The sequence below is a fragment of the Corapipo altera genome, unplaced genomic scaffold (genome assembly GCF_003945725.1).
Source record: "Corapipo altera isolate COAL_440 unplaced genomic scaffold, ASM394572v1 0, whole genome shotgun sequence".
NCBI classification, from domain to species: domain Eukaryota; kingdom Metazoa; phylum Chordata; class Aves; order Passeriformes; family Pipridae; genus Corapipo; species Corapipo altera.
The window spans coordinates 67,800,981-67,818,131 of NW_020884872.1; the positions used below are offsets into that span (position 1 = coordinate 67,800,981).

The following is a 17,151-nucleotide window of genomic DNA, read 5'->3' on the forward strand; positions in this document are numbered from 1 at the left end:
TAGTTTGGTCAAAGCTGCTTCATGTTCCACAAGCAGTTCTCAGAGACTCCCCAGGGATCAGTAGCTCTAATTTCCATAGAGAAAAAAAGTGAGTCAGACTAGATATACTGTGTGACAGAAATGGGCAGCTGAAGCTCTGGAAAAGACTTATGATGTAAATTGAGATCTGTGTATATTGTCTGTTTACAAAAGAGACCCTGCAACAGGTAGCTGTATACTAATGTAAATAACACAAATCAACAAATGTAATAAAGGAATTTAAATATCCCGACCCAATCATACAATTTTTTTTCTTAAAAAATAGAAATTAAATAGAGAGTAAAAGGTGGGAGGGGGGTTCCACCACAAAAACTATATCAAGTTGGTCTGTGTAACTATACCAGCTCATTAATACATTCTCCTTATCCTGTGCCTTTGTGGAAACTCTGTTTTTATAACTTAAACCATAATGGAGTTGGTACATTATTATTATTAGTAGTAGTACTAGTAGTAGTAGTAGCAGTAGTAGTAACATTACATTACTACTATTATTATGAGCCCAACTTGTTTGGGTACCCCTACCTGTGAATACAATACAGTGGGTTTTTTTTTTATTCTTGTAACCCATGACAAATTTCTCAAATAAAGGTTTGCTTGAGCACAAAAACTTCTAATTTGTGACTAAATTGCATTTCACATCATGCTGGGAGACTTTATGGAAACAATAGTATTAATTAAAAAAATAGCAATATCCATTTTTGTTTAATTGCAATGGTATATTTTTAAATCAATTTGTTGAATAATATATGAAATTACAGGTGATACTTGTATAATGATGGAATGGAGGTTGTGACATATCAATAAACTGTTTCTCACGATACTGTTAACATACCAATCCTCTCATCTCCTCCCCCATATCTCCTCCAGCTAAAAAATACTCAATTTAGGTTATTCTATATTCAAAAGCTGATTGATATAAATAGTATCTGCTCAAACGTATACTATACTCTAATAAGGTTCTCAAGTATTGGCTTTAATTCATTTTGATAAATATTTAAAGAACAATCCTTCTAAATGTAAAGGCAATGAGTAGGGCAACAAATTGAAGTGTTGGTTGCTATTCTGCTATTGAGACTTTGAAAACTTTTGGGAGTTTTCTAATTATGAGGAAAGCATTTGGTTTATGATTGCTACCTTAACTTAGACATCTGACTTTCAGACATATATCTATCTCCGCTTACTTGCTGTAATCTTTGCAGGGACCTCAGCATTTCCAAAAGGCAATTTATTCCACCTGTTTTGTCTTGCTATGCAGATACTGTAAATATCTAACTTTCAATGCCCAAAATAAGATTAAATTTATCCACCGTATTAGATATTGAGAGATATCCAAAACTGCTCTCATCAGATCTTTGCTCTCTGCAAGGTCTATTATATAAGATTATTGTCTGTTCACAAGGATCCTAAATAACCCTTAAAGGCTTTGATTTTTCACTGCTGCTGAACAAAGTATCTTTAGTAGCTTCTCTCCATGTACTGACAATCAAAAGAGTTGCAAAACTCTGTAACCTCTGGCTTTTTCCTGAGACCCTAGGAAATACAACCACCCAGACATGCATAATTTTTGGCATATACTTGGTATATCAGTAAGGATTTCTTAAAATAATTGTTTATTCCTAATGATAATGTGAATGTTTTGACAAAAAGTTTATTGAAATGAAAAGCAATCCCTGAATTCTTTGCATATTTTATTTTTCTTTTTGATTTCCAACTCACACACATCTGGCATATTTTACATGTTTGCAATAAAACATGGTTACAATAGCTTAAGGAATTTATATATCCAAAATATTTCACCATGATCCCAAGATGAAATGAACTTGTCTTCCAGATGTTCAATAGTCTCCCAATTCTAAGCTACAAACTCAAGATATTGCTTACAGACAGGTGATGAATAACTTAATCATTACGCTGATCCCCATGATTGCCGAATCTTATAAATACAAACAACAATGAAGAAGGAAATTTAGTGCTAAACTTACTAATACAAGGTGAATAACAAATAAGTAATCACATCAATAAATAATGATATGTTTCTGGTGCAAAGTGCCAATACAAAGAATCCATTATCTTTTTAAATAAATGACTGCAAGTGAGTGTAAATTCTGAGAAAATTACATTCCTGTTACATGCCTCATAGCCCTACCGACACAATATGTACATCTATGACAATACAGTCACCAAATATACAAAGAAGAAACATGAATTAAAGTGTATATACCCCTGGGTGTGTAATTTGATCAGTACAATGTGCAGAAAATTATTCCAATAATTATCATTACAGTATTGTAAAAGATGAAGTGCCTTAATCTGAGTGGCTTCAGGTGAGATTTTCAGAAGAACTGAAAAGAACAACCTCAGTCACCTTTACAATGAAACTAAGGCTCAACTCCTTAGAGGACAAATAAGGTAAAAAATCAATGAGGACTCTCTTGCCCGTGATTTGTAGGCCAAATATTAATAATCCAGAAGTATAGCACTTTGTCTGTATTGGGAGTCATTAAGCACTACAAAGCATTAAACTGAACTTCCCTCTTTGCTCCCTTTCTGTCTAGTTTTTGAATTTAAAAGGGAGGAAATTAATTTCTATTGTATAAAGTATAAATATGGCAAATGATGGCTTTTTATCCAAATGCTTCATGAGCAGAACTCCACTTCGTAGGGGTAAACTTTAGATTCAAAAAGTGAAAAACGTGTGGGTAGAAATGTCAAAATTACTGTTTGCTCCCAAATTCAACCCTTTAAAACAAGCTGTACCCTTAGGCAGATCTCCAGTCTGATTTGTGTGAATGCACCTGTTCCTTCAAGACACCAGGTTTAAAGTACATGCAAGTTGTAACTCCACAATAAAATTAAGAAACAGATTTGTTCTTTATACAAGGTTTTACTTTTACAAAAGTATCCCTTTAAAGTTAAGATGTGCATCTGATGTACAAAGTATCAAACATATTTTTTTTAATCTCAGCTTGAAAAGAGGCTGGAGATGGGATGCATGTTAGGTTTAAAGCCTAAACATTGAAATAACTGGACACAAGATTCCCTAGAATTTTCAAAAGTCTCTTGTGGCGCATCCTACTACCTTTTCTCAATAAAGAAAGATATATGAAATAATTACCAAAACATTTCCTAATTCATATAATTTACATGATACAAGCTTGCTTCTCAGCAGCTGGTGTTCAGTTGTGAAAAAACACACAAAGTAAAATGGTTGCTGACTACAATGTACAGCTATTGCTGGGTGTAATGGAATGTACAACGGAGGTCAATGCAGACGTGGTTTTCCACCAGAGACTACACCTTTCATTGCAGCACTTGTGCTCTCAGCTTTACCTGGGCTTTCAGTTCTTCATTCAGTTTCAATATCTGTTCTGATGTTCATAATGCCACCGGTTAAAATCTATGTTAAAAGCTACGATGCTTCCAGAAGCCATGCCAGTAATCAGAGTTCTGAAAAAGATATCAAAGATGGTGATGTTAATTCTCCTTTACCTTCTTGAGGGATAGTTTATCATAAACAGTAAAAAAGCTAAAAGAATAAGGCACTTTTTGCAACACTGTCTGAAGATTAAGCTCATGGGTGATGACCAAGTTTGCAATGGAGATGCTACATTTAGGTGTTGCATTATGAGCCAAACTTCCATGTTGCCATTCTGGTCAAGGGAGATCAGAGGTCCATTCACTCACCTTCACATAGTTAAAATCAAAGAATCTTAGAATCACAGAATTCTCTTCCAACCTCCCTGCCATGGGCAGGGATACCATTCACTACACCAGGTTGCCCAGGACCCCATCCAACTTGGACTTGAATGGTTCCAGGAGTGGGGCATCCACAGCTTCTCTGGGCAATTTGTTCCAGTGTCTCACCATCCTCTAAAACCTTCTTCCTAATATCTAATCTAAATCTTTCCTTTTTTAGGTTAAAACTGTTCCTCCTTGTCCTATCACTACCTGCCCAAGTAAAAAGTTGCTCTCCCTCCTTCTCGTAAGCCCCCTTTAAATACTGAAAGGTCACAATGATGTTTCCCCAAAGTTAGATCTTCTTCAAGCTGAACAACCTCAACTCTTTCAGCCTGTCTTTGTAGGAGAGGTGTTCCAGAATAATGTCATTTGAGATGTTCTCACGTGTCCTGCCTTGATTCCAGCTGCCTCTGCAGAAAGGTGTGGGTCTTCACTAGGTCCTTTGCCATGTGTCACCCAAGGCATGCACCTCAGACCACCGAGGTACCTCAAACTGGCTATGAGTAGACAATCAAATTAGGCCCTAAACAGCACCTTCAGTTCAGCCTGAGATCAACTCTCTACAGGTCACTGGACACGTACTTTAGGATGAGCTTAATTGTCTTTTATATTCCACAGGCTGTAGCAAATAAATCACCACTGTTATTACAGAAACTTATTCCTCTAGCTCACAAGAAGACATCTGTGTGAAAACACTTTCATTCAGATGTTTTAGAATCCAGCTACATAATTGCAGGTATCTCATGATACTAGAGGTGACCTAGGATGGCTGACACGTCTATGCTGGCTAGCAGCTGGGACACAGGATGTGGAGCTCTTTGCATGTGGGGCTGCAGCTGGGATCAGCTGGATATCCTAGGGCCTCCCAGACATAATGAGATGCCTCTGTGAACACAACTGAACTGGTCTCTTAATCATAAGCTGAGCACACCCTAGTACTCCTAAAAAGCTTCATATTGAAATGTAGCCCCAGATTTATGTTGTTTTGGTAGCAGTAGTTGAGGTGATTCTCCAGTTATCCCTTATCTAATTCTGGTAGCTGAGTTTAAATATTGGATAAGGTGTCTAGCACAACTTCTATGAAACCATACAAAAACCATTCTCTGCTTAATTATGTGACTAAAGTTAAGCAGGTCCTTAAAGCATTTTGTACAGATGGTGCTTCCCAGCCTTGTATTGCAATAAGGGATGGAGAAAATAGGCTAGCTGGAATTTTTTTCAGTGTAAATAAATTCCTTTGAACAATGATGTATATGATGTATGTATAAACTGGTAAAGCTTTAGAAGCAAACAGGCTTCTTTCTGTAAGTTAGTTTCAATAAGAGTAAGTTTGAGGCAAAAAAAAATTGTTTCAAGTCATCTATGCATACCTGAGTAAATTAGATACCTATTTTGCTAAAAGGTGTTTTTGTTACTTTACAGAATGGATAGGAAAGCTGAAAAGTGTAAGAAAAAATTAACTTAAATGAACGCTGTACAATTTTTCTAATATCCTAGGAATTCTTTGCATGTCATGAGTTTGTATATTGATAAGGAATACAAGACTGATGCATGATGCAAACAAAAAACCACTCATAACTCTGCATAAATGCAACATATAGGTTTACAATATAATCACAGTAGAAGACTGAGGGACTAGATGCATGTATCTTGTACATTGACAGTGGGCATTTCAGTGACACAGCAGTACTGCAAAAATCTAGGCTTGTACACTGCATCTCCATTGCTCAGGAAGGTTAAAGGAAATGACCACATTCAATCCTCGTGGATCAATCCACTCTAGATGCAACCCCAAGAAGTTCTCAAGTTCTACATGGCTGAAAATCAGAAAGGTACCACAAACTTTTTAAATTGTTTTTTTCAGGCATTGGTTAATAGGTACTATTGCACTCTGATCCAGTCTGACTATTCCTATGTTCTTCAGTTAATGCAATTTTAGCCATATCTTGCTGGCTGAGTGTCTGGCTTACTGACTTCAATGATATAAGATCTCACCTTAATGTTAAGTGCTTGCATTATGAGACTCAAGGATCAGAGGAAGTGTTGAGTCAGATAAATCAACAAGATAACAGGGGTAATGGTTTTTTACATATCCCGTTAACGACTGCATACAATAAATTCATAACTTAAAGTTCATGAAGATGTATACTTTGTGAAATTTTAGCATTTACATACAAATATGAAAGGCAAATTCACCTCTGATCATGAGACAGATCCATAGCTCTTATGCCAGCATCACAGCCAGGGTAAATATAGAGCTGCTTGAAGTCACAGGCCTGCCATACTTCCACTACACCGTTGTCTCCTCCTGTCACCAGGTTCTGCCCATCGCTGCTCAGCAGGATGGCCTTCAGGAGAAAAAGACAAATCCCAACCACACAGTTAGTTTTTATGGATATTGCCTCAATATTAAAAAAAACCAATCAACTTATAAGCATCTCTTATGTTTTATCCACTTTAAATTTCAAGAAAAAGAGTTCCAATCCAATCCAATTTCTCCCCAGTCAAAAAACAAACCAACACATTTTGGATTTTAAATAAATCCAAATCCATTTTAAATAAAACAATTGTATGTTTTTAAACATGATATATAACAAAAAAGCTCTTTAGCTGAATCTGCCAATACTTGAGTTCAGCACATAACATTTTTACATAACATAGTTTGTTCTACAATACTTGGTGCCATCACTAAAATCTAAAGCACAACAGTGATCTGCATTCTTAATGCTGCCTCAATCACTAGTGAGAGAGTAGAGTCCTGAACGCGTGAATTCATGTCTTGGGTAATAAATGAAGAATGAAGACTTTTTAGAGCATTTTGTTTCAAAGACATATTTCCCACTGAAATTTAATTCCAAACAAAAATTCTAGGAATTGTGTGGGATCATAAACTATTCGTTCTTATTTATTCTGGAAAAGCTCAAGTGCATTTTTGTATTTCGACATGGTGATGAAAGAATATTTGTTTCAATGACTTAACCAGAAGGCAGTAATTTTACATATATGATTACCTTTAAACCATATAGCAAATAAATTCAATTTATTTTAATAAATAAAGATGACACACAAAAAATGTTTGTTTGCATTTAGATTTACCCTGGTTGAATCGTTGATCTCCATCTGAGCTAAGAGTTTGCCATTAATGCTGAAATTGCTGAACCGTCCCCGTTCATAGTAGATGATGCAGTGACCTTCACTAGATACTGAAATTAAGCGAGGATACAAGCAGTTTTCTGTTCCTTCCAGGGCTCTCAGTAAATCTCCAGTAATTGTGTGTACTAGGCAAGGACCTTCTGCATAGGAAAACATAATATATCATACATTTTCTGCTTATACAAACTACATACTCTGTGCACAAAAGGAATGTATAATACACATTTATATCACATTAGTCCTGCATGTGACATGAGAAGCTGCAATGTTTGCCCAAAGAATTTAAAACATGCAACAGGAAAGGAAATGTAAGAGCCAGCATATCAAGAAAATAGATACAACATGCCTAAAAGTGGTAGTAGGTTTTATTGATCTATCTTTTAAAATACTCTCTCCTGTTTCCAAGCATTCAGAAGTCTCAGTTTTACTGATTTTCTCCAACAACATGAACTCTTTTTAGCCTGTCCAATCAAATTAAACAGATGGGGCTCTATCAGTGACTAGTAGAAGCAACTCCCAGAGGGCATATGATTGTATTACTGCATATTTCTCCTACAGACAATGGCAGTTCCTGTAGATCCTCTACCCCAATGAACATATTATGCATAGGTTTCAGTCCTGAATTGTTTTATCAAAGGGAGTCATCTGAAAGCCAACAGAGTTACAATGATACTTGGACTATAAGAGATTTTAGAAGATCACACTATAACTCCATTTACTCCAGAGAGATTTTAATATGAGATTTTAATATTTTTTTATTACTGCTCATGAAAGAAACAAACAGCTATGAAAACTACAGTGAACATTTTTAAGATGCAAAACTAAGCTATTTCCATTTCAAGATTTTTGAGAAAAGCTCTTTTGAAAGAGAGATCTGTATTCTCATTGGGAAAAAGAGTTTCTTCTGTGATAAATGTAATGAATCACAGTAAATACTAATTGCTTTCTTTTCTGAATCACAGGATACTCCTGGGTAGCACAGCAATCTCTTCCTTACCCAACTGGCTTATGACCCTTAAAGTAAAATCATATGGTCAGACTAAGCCACCCCACCTTAAGCCCTTCTAACTTCTCTGAAATGTGCACAGCAGCTGGTTTACCCAGGTAGAATGAATCATAGCATCAGTGACCTCATTTGTGAACCCTCTGAAAACATGATTTTGTCTGTGTTTGCATAAAGTCTTTATGCAGAGGGACTGCGCACTGACTTATTGACTGTGTCCATGGGATACTACTGCAATGGAATTAACTTATTTTCTCTAATAGTTGAGTTTCAGCTTTGGAAATACTAAAGTGTCAGAATGTTACAAGAAGTGATGCCTCCACATTTAGAACAGTTGCCTTGTTAGATTTTTCCAAAGAAAAGTGTAATACCTTCACAGCTGAGTTGTCATGGACACAAAAAGGCACATCTGATTTAGGATGCTATCGTAAGGACATACAGACTGACCACTCTCTTTTGGGTTTGTTGGGTAAGAACATGCAAAGATCAACTTGACACACAGGATTTTACTCAGAGGAGTCCTATATTTGCTGTCTCCCTGCCTCAGCAGGTTCTTGAGTGCTGTGCATGTTATCGCAGCGCTACAGCCAGCTCCAGAGGAACAGCTGCCCACCAGGAAGCAAAGGCTGCACTCAGGCAGGATGGCAGGGCAGTGCAGCTCTACCATGAGATACAACCTAAGAAACTGGAAAAGACTGGAAAGAACAGAATTGAAGAAGAATCTTTAAAAAAACCATCTCTTGGAAAACAGCAATAAAAAAAAATTATTTTCTCTCTGTATTTTTTTATACAGACTAGAGTTTGAAGAGGAAGAACATGATAAGAGTACCTTAGGAGACAGACTGGGCCTCCATTTCTCTTGATATATATTCTGAATTTGATTTAAAAGTCTTTGGTTCTCCATCAGCCTTTACCTCTAAAAATGTGTAAGTTACCAAAACATCATACACTTAATGAAGCAGAAGATAACAGAGTACAGATTCCATCTATTTTAAGAAGAGGAAATTTATAAAAAGACAGACTATAATTTATAAAAAGAAAGAGTAGATTATTATGGCAGCAAGAGTGTATGAAGCTGCCTTAAAGGATAAGAAATAGCAGTGCTGCAAGAGAAAAATTTTAGGATCAGCATCACTGTACATTTTTTTCCCAAATGTCTTTGCCTATGACTGTTATGCAGTATGCCATCATGACAGCTAATGACCCACTAGAATTTCCTGTTAAAAATGGCTTTAGTCAAAAGTTTCACGCTCAGCTTTGAAAATAAATGTTGAGCTCCAAGGCAGTATAAAAAGAAATAACCCAGGAGCTCAGCTGTGAGCAAAAGCCAGTAGAGCAAGTATCACCTTCTTCTTACCCTCAGAAGAAGCAAACTTTTGAAAAAGGAGTACAAAGATATCCAAGGGGATGAATAAAACAGGAATCACTGTAGACAGAGAAAGCAAGTCACTAGATGTGGATGTAGGAGTAGAGTGGAAATGAGACAGGAAAATATATTAAAAAAAGAACCTTAAGGAAGGACAAGGGTAATGTATAGAAAGGAAACAAGAAGGGAGAAGAGATGATGTAGCACAAAAGAAACTAAGAGAAAAGGGGGAGGAGGGAGAGGCAAATAGGAAAGGAAAAAAGACATGCAATTTGACAAATTAAGAAGTTGAACGAGAGAGAGCAGTGGGGGAGAAAAGTGGACTTGGAATTAATGGGGAAGAGGAGAAGATGAGTAAAACAAGAAAAATATAACACATCAAGGAGAAACAGAGTAAGGAAGGGTGAAGCAAACACTCGCTGAGGCTGGTGCTTTATTTACATTGATTACCAGTTATACAGGAGACTGCTGTAGATTTGGAAAGGATTTTGAACACTTGCATTAGTAATTTTTGGGTGCTTTGGATTTCATACATAACAATGAGAAAGTGTGAACAGATGACTGAAAAACATTAAGAGAGATAACAACAAACCTGCAGTGCTCATTATTATTTAGAAATCACTGCAAAAAAACCCCCTACTGGATAAAATGTACAGAGATCCAAAGCCAAGCAAACTGATCCTGCTGCCCTGGAAAGTGAGATCAGTGCTAGAAACTACGATTCATTTAAGATCAGAGTGGAGAACTTGGAGTTGGACTTCCCCAAAATACACATCTTCATGTATAGGTTTCTTAAAAATCACAAGATGTCATTAGAATTACTGTATACATTTCTATAAAATAACCTTTCAGAACTGGGGGAATAGCTGCAAAGACTAATGGTTGGAAGGAATGAACAATTTACTTTGTATTTCAACTCATAACTACAGATGGTAAGTAACAATTTTCAGAGTAAACTGCTTCAGATTCCCCCAGAATCACAACACGTCTTAGTAGAGATTACTTTGGATGATTAAAGTATATGTGGTGTGCAGAAAGTCTGAGAAGTCCCACTAGAAAAGACTCTAAAAATTTAAGACTTAAATCATAAAAACATTTCTGACCTTTAGCACCACTGATAACAAGTCCCAGCTCTGCACAGACCGACACGCAGACAACTTCATGGTCGTGGCCAGTTAGAACAGCGCGAGGAGCTGGATAATCACCTGTTAAAGAAAAAAAAGTGAGAAAAACAAGAAAAAGAAAACAACAGGGAGTGCCAAATCAGACCTGGTTTATCAACAAAAGAACTTCGCTATAATTTGCCTCAAATCAGTAAGCATCAGAGAGGTGCAGTGTGATTAAATGTCTCATACTTAGCACAATGAGCAAAATATATTCAGGTAGCATAAAGTTTCATAAGAACAACTTTCCAATGCATTAATAAATTAATTAAAAGAACACAGACTGTGGTAGTATTACAAACAGCTGTAATGTACAGGTCTGTTGTTGAACCTATATGTCTTCAGACTTCTGCTATGAACCTAAAGAGTAGTATGAGTTGAGGATGTTCCTAATATTAATGATGGTAATTTTTTTCACAAAACTCGGGGTAGGAAGAGAGGACAAACAGCACCGTACTAGAAACATACTGCTACTGTATAGATAACATTGATTCAGAGACACGGGGAATGCTTACAGACTAAAATATGTGTAAAAATGGTTATGGTATATGCAATTTTAGATACATCAATATGAATACCTATGCCATTTTTATCACATTAAATTTATTAGAGAATAGGATAGACTACTCCCTAAATATTTATTCTTTATATTCAGGATGGAAATGAATTTTATTTGGGGTTCAAACAAGTGGGCATTTATGGAGTGTTTATATGACAAACAGCAACATTTCTGTTCTTTCTAATAATAATAGATGCTCAGTATTTGATATCGCTTTGCCAGGCAAAGCAAGTCAATTGTGAATAAAAAATTAACAACTTGCTGGATAATACAGAGTTCATCTGGTTATATTTACATTGTACAAATGAAATACAGAAAACTGGGACATTCCAAAGGACTGGAGTTCTGCCCATGTAGTTGAAATACCTAAAAAGGACAAAAGAAATTACCTAGGGAACTACAGATAAATTACTGTAACATTAATTTTATGCAAAATAACAAAATGGTTTATCCACAGTTCTGTCAAGAAGAACTGGAAGCAAAAATCTCATTAATACTAGTCACCATGGTGTATTGGAAATGGGAGTCTTCTTCTTATCTGATTTTGATAGGATGAGGGGTACGGTTGATAAACGTGGCTATGTTAAAATGGGCTCTATGTATTTTTTCCCAAGATATTTGTCTTAGTAATACAGTGTTTTGATTTAAATCAGTTTTATATGGAACTGACTGTGGACAACATGGATGGCACAGAAGCTGGTTCATTGACAGATCTTTAATTTTTTTCCATAGAGAGGTGTATACTACGAGATACATATAAGTAAAATAGGGTGTGGATTAGAGTGTGTACTTAGGAGCTGGAAATTGATTCTTGATCAAACACTAACCAGCAATGTTATCTATGGCATAATATAAAATCTTTGCTGGTAAGACATGCTTGTAATATAAAACCGATGCAAAGTTTGAATGACAAATTTGATGCAAAGTTTCAAAGTTTATCAATGACAAGAGAAAGCCATTATTATATCATTGCCTAGGTAAATAACAAGGTAGTAAAATGTGTTGTATATATTTTCAATGCAGCCAGGTGGAAGGTCAATTTTCCTGGACAAGCATAAGCTCAGTTCACTGGAGAGAGATTCTGTTCTGGAACTAAGTGATATAGAGAAGAATTTATGGAGCCAGAAAGGAAAACTCCCTCAACATGAACTTTCAGTGTAATACCTTAGCATAGCAAATAGGAGGCAAGAACTCTTTTGTCACTGTAGACTAGAAAGGTGAAAGTCTTGTATCCAAATTTACAGAAATGAGCTTAAAGGAGAGTCACACAACTGATACAGAGAATAAGACAGGAGGCTGCACAGTGTTTAAAGTGTTTTTTCTCTTCACTGCATAGGCAGCAAAGCAGTGACTTGACTACTGTAACTGGGAGTCACGGGCATAAAAGATGACCAATAGCCTAGAAATTTATCTTGCAGCTAATGGCGTAGCAAGGTCCATTGGGGGAATGGTTGCGCACATTTCAACTCTAGAATAAAATGCAGTTTCCTAACTGGAAATATACTTAAACACTAAAACAAATTAAAAAGAGAACTACCTGGGTAGCTAAGCAATATGGCATAGGTTTTCGAAAGATATGCATTAGGATGGAGGCTTGGATAGACTTTTGTGGGTCAATGACTTTAGTTTTTTATTATTGTAGACACTCACATCATATAAACCAGTTAACAAATTAATGAAATGGCTATCTGGGTACGTGACTTGGAAGGATGTTTCAGACCTTTCCTACTCTAAAGGAAAGAAATAGTCTGAATTTCAGATTGAATTTATTCTTGTTTCTTTATTCTAGCATCTCTTTGTTCTTTTGTTAGCGTTGTCCTTTACCTTCAGGTCTTCTCCTTCTCTAGTGTTTTCTCCACTTACGTACTTACAGAATAAATCGTCCCTCTTGGTCTTTCCTTTTGATTCGATTAAAAAAACTCCTTTGAAGGGATGGGCTTGCCACTTTTTAGCCATTGTAGCAACCCATTTCTGTGTCTGTCTAGCTTAAAGTTCTTGCTCAAAATGTGGGTAGCCAGAAATGTATAGAACAATAATTCTTGAAAATTTAGCATGAATCTAGAGTATTTCTTGTCTAACCCTAACATCTCCTGTCATGAAAATTTTAATAAAAATTCCATGTATTTTAGTATCTTTCTGAATAAGCTGAATACTAGCAACCATGGATTTACTTCAGTTTTGGACTTAGTGGTAGAGGTTGCTTCAATCTTACTGGTCTTATTGTTGCAATGTACATACACATTAATACTTTCTTACCTCTAATGCAAACAGCTACCCCAGTAAGTCCTAGTTTCCCAAGCCTTAATCTAGATTGCAATAAAAGTTTCTTTTTGGTCTGGAAACTGAAGATGTGAACTGAAAACTGAACTCTACTGTTAGGGAAGGATGGATGTTGGAAAACAAAGAGAAAAAGATGCTTTTTCTATCTCATAAAAGATGGCTACATTTTGAGATTCAGATTTTTATAATTTCCCCATCAGCATTGCTTTTGAGAATCCTATCTCCTTTTAAGGTTTTGTTTTCTCCATGTGCATAACAGAAAGAGAAAAAAACAGCAATTAAACTAAATTCAGAATTTTCTACTTTTTTCTTTTTTTTTTTTTTGTTCCTTCTTTGTGTCCTCCTAGAAAAAAAGACAAATTATGCTCAAGGGCCATCTTGGTTTAAGATCTGATTACAGAAATGTCATCAGACTGCATCAAACTGAATGAATCAAATTATTATGTGGTTAGAAATTTTTTAAAAGAAAGAAATAATTTCCAAAAGGGCATTTTCCTCAGTGTTTCCTAGGAAAGCACTATAACATCATGGAACTGTAAAAATTCTGGATACACAAAATAAGCATATTTAATTGACTTATTTTTTTATAAAGGAAAATGCTTATAAGAAATAACTGCCCTGAAACATATATCTATAAGCCTTGTTTTGTCTTGTTTTTCAGTAAATACAAATTATTAATGCAATATCATTATTATACATTATCTCATACATTATTAGCAGTAATTGAAAATGGTTTTTTTTCCCCTTAGGGCTCAAAGAAAAAAATTATTCACTGATATTTTCTACAGAAAAAGCTGTGGCATGAACCTCAGTCATATTACATTTTATTCCTAAGGACAGAACTTGTGAACTCCAGGAATCATTCAAAATCTAGCAAAATATTCTGTCATTGTCACATCACCACTGACAGATGCAGCCAAAGGTCAAAGGCTGCAGCTCTAAGGGAATTGCAGGTGAAAATATCTTACCTAAGAACTGAGATACCATCACTGTAAACTCCCTGTAATTTCCCCAAAGGAGCACCTTTGAACTGAATTACTAGAGGGCAAAGGAAAAAAATCAGCACTGTATTTCCAAACATGTAAGTCTTTTTATAAAGTCTAAAATAAAACACATCTTCCCTTCTCACTGAAAAATATAATGCTTAATACTATCGTCAGGTTCTTTGTGAACAAATGGTGCCCTTGCACAGTAAGGAAAAAAAGAAGAGGGAAAGAAAGAGAACAGACAGTGTTACTATTTCTCTCTTATTGTCCTTTTACAGGAATTATATACAGATTGCCATGGGGACAAATCTAGGTGTCTTCTATATAAAAAAAATGAGACCACAAGGCAAATTCTAGCTTCCGTTTAATCTCTGACTTTGACAAAAGCAAGTACAAGGCTACAGCTGAATTACTTGCTAAAAATAATTTACTTTACTATTTGCTTTACTGTTAGGACTTTTGAGGGGATGCTTATCAGAAAAAAAAAAAATCTTAGAAAGTACTATGGCTTTCATGGAAGTGAAAATGTAATAGCCTTCTTGAATATATACTGTAAAAAAAAACATACTGGAGTTTGATGAAAAGATAAGGCTACAACCAATAAATATGAGTATCTCAAAACAGGAAAGAATCAGTAAAAATGTCCACAACATGAGGGAGCAATGAGTGTAAAAGAAAGATTGCTGACAGAAAAATATTAACATATTCAGAATATTCTCAGCTCGGGCTAAGAAATGCAAGCAGCATTGCATACAGCTACAAACCATTTACCCAGGTAAGGGGACTTTCGGGTACCTTGCACCAACCCAGACTCCAAAAGTAGAGACATAGTGGAGGACAGAAGAGTGTGAATCTGTAGCCTCTCTTCCTATCACTTCCATTAAATAGCTTTGGGAACTTTGGCAAGATGCTGAACCACCCTGCACTGTACAGTTCCTGTGGAGTATGCAGCAAAGCATGGCCACAGATATCTGTTGATAAAATACTAGAGATAACTGCCTTAGCTCAGGTGGATTATTGGCTCATTTACTTTTACATAGCAGTCCTAGGAGAGAAATGTCTTGGCTACCAGAGTGGAGATAGTGCCAGTAAAAACTACAAACTAGTTTTCAGAGGGCTTCTACTCTGCCAGAACAGTGCTAAGATACTACATTTTAAAAACTATTACTTAAATTGTACAAATGTACAAGTGCCGTAATAAAATAACTCTTTAAGTACGTGTGCCCATGTGCTTGTGCAGGACCTTCAGACAGTCATCTGGTCCACTTGGTAGTGGCTACTTTTAAACTACTGCCCTTTCAAGGTTAAGCTAGAGCATATAGGGATATATAACAATAAGTGAATGTTCTGATTTCAGAACAACTATTCTTTCAACACATAAAGTTGCAGAACCCTTGATATTCACAATTTTAAATTGTTTCAAAATTGTGTTAAGCAAAACAAATACAAAAAGCTATACTTCATGACAGACTTAAAAAAATGCAGGTTAACTTGACAAAGATCTTTTATGGTAATGCTTACCCTTCCTTTTAGATGCATACAGAATACACTCACTAGAACAGGATGAATTGTTAGCACCTTTAAAGATTATGTTACAATGCTAAACAAACCCAGGTTAGGGCTGATAGACACAATATGTTCCAATGGTCAGCACAGTTCCCATCAGAAAAACGGGGGTTAACTCTCACACCTCTTGTGGCCATCATCTTGGAAGCTACAATAGGTAATAAGAAATGTCAAGTCCCAAGATCAATGAAATTTCAGGCTCTAGGGAAAAAACAGGAATAGCATTGATCCTTTTAAAGAACACCAGTCAGAGGGTGAATGTAATATATTGCATGGAGAGGCTCAAGAGGATAAGTGGCCAAGTCCAACATACTTACCTGACAAAAAATTCAATCAGCCTTTAGCACAAGCTGCCTACCCTTCCTTTCTTTCATGCAGGAGTCTGATTCCAATTAAAGTGTGCAAATTAATTTTTATCACTTCCAAATTAGTTTCTGAATTTGTGTCTGTTTCAGATGAAAGCATCTGTCCCTCACTTTTCTGAAATTCTATCATCCACTTTGGTATACCTGTTCAAAGACTCTGAGATAATTCTCATTTTCAAAGTCACTTGTTTGAGATAGACATTCAATAAAGTAATCATAAAATATAAAAATAAAACAACTATAATGATACATGTTGAACTCCAGGGCATATCATATACTCTCTTTGCTCCTTTTTGTGATGACTAGTACAGTTGCTATGTGAGAAGAAATTTGTATACAAATTAGCACTCACTTAAAGCAAATCCCCACATATCGTAAGAGAAAAAAAAAATCAAACCACAAATTGTCAAAATCTATCACAATAATTTTTCTCTTCAATCTCTAAGAACTGCAAAAATTTACATTTCCCATATCATTTCAAAGAATTAAAATATGCAAACTATGTCCTTATTTCTGTGCCGCGCCTTACTAAGAGAAAACAGGCACATTTCACTGTTCTCTCAACTGCAGCAGATTTATACAATGTGGTCATCAACTTAATAAAGCGCAGATTCAGATTAGCCAGTTCAGATCAGCAATTTTGACTTAGAAAGTACATATCTGACCCTGGCAAGAGGACTAAGTTTCATTCACTTCGGTGTTTTTCCCAAAGGTGGTACTTAACTAAGCAAGGATAAAGAAATCAAGGGAGGTTCAATCATATGTAAACCCCTGCATTCAACTGCCCTTCAACCTACAGAAAATTATGCCACATCTCTCACTTTCCAGGAGCATCCCCCAAACACCAGCCTTTTAGTCTAGTCTTTTTAGTCTAGTCTAGGACCTTTTTTTATCACCTCTACTTAGGAATGGTATGGCCATGAAACTAGTTTG

At 35.8% G+C, this 17,151-nt stretch overlaps 1 protein-coding gene across 4 annotated transcripts in view; it reads right to left on the reverse strand.

Moving 5' to 3' along the window:
- Window positions 1-1,710: 1,710 nt before the first annotated feature.
- Window positions 1,711-17,151, reverse strand: part of NBEA (neurobeachin) — a 474,839-nt gene continuing 459,398 nt past the window's right edge. For all 4 annotated transcript variants that reach the window (XM_027650993.1, XM_027650984.1, XM_027650977.1 and 1 more), the window contains 4 exons: window positions 10,403-10,504; window positions 6,874-7,070; window positions 5,974-6,125; window positions 1,711-3,486 (listed from right to left, as the gene is read on the reverse strand). In XM_027650993.1, the coding sequence (XP_027506794.1) occupies window positions 3,396-3,486; window positions 5,974-6,125; window positions 6,874-7,070; window positions 10,403-10,504 (542 nt within the window). In that variant the 3' untranslated portion in view covers window positions 1,711-3,395. The remainder of the gene's footprint in view (window positions 3,487-5,973; window positions 6,126-6,873; window positions 7,071-10,402; window positions 10,505-17,151) is intronic.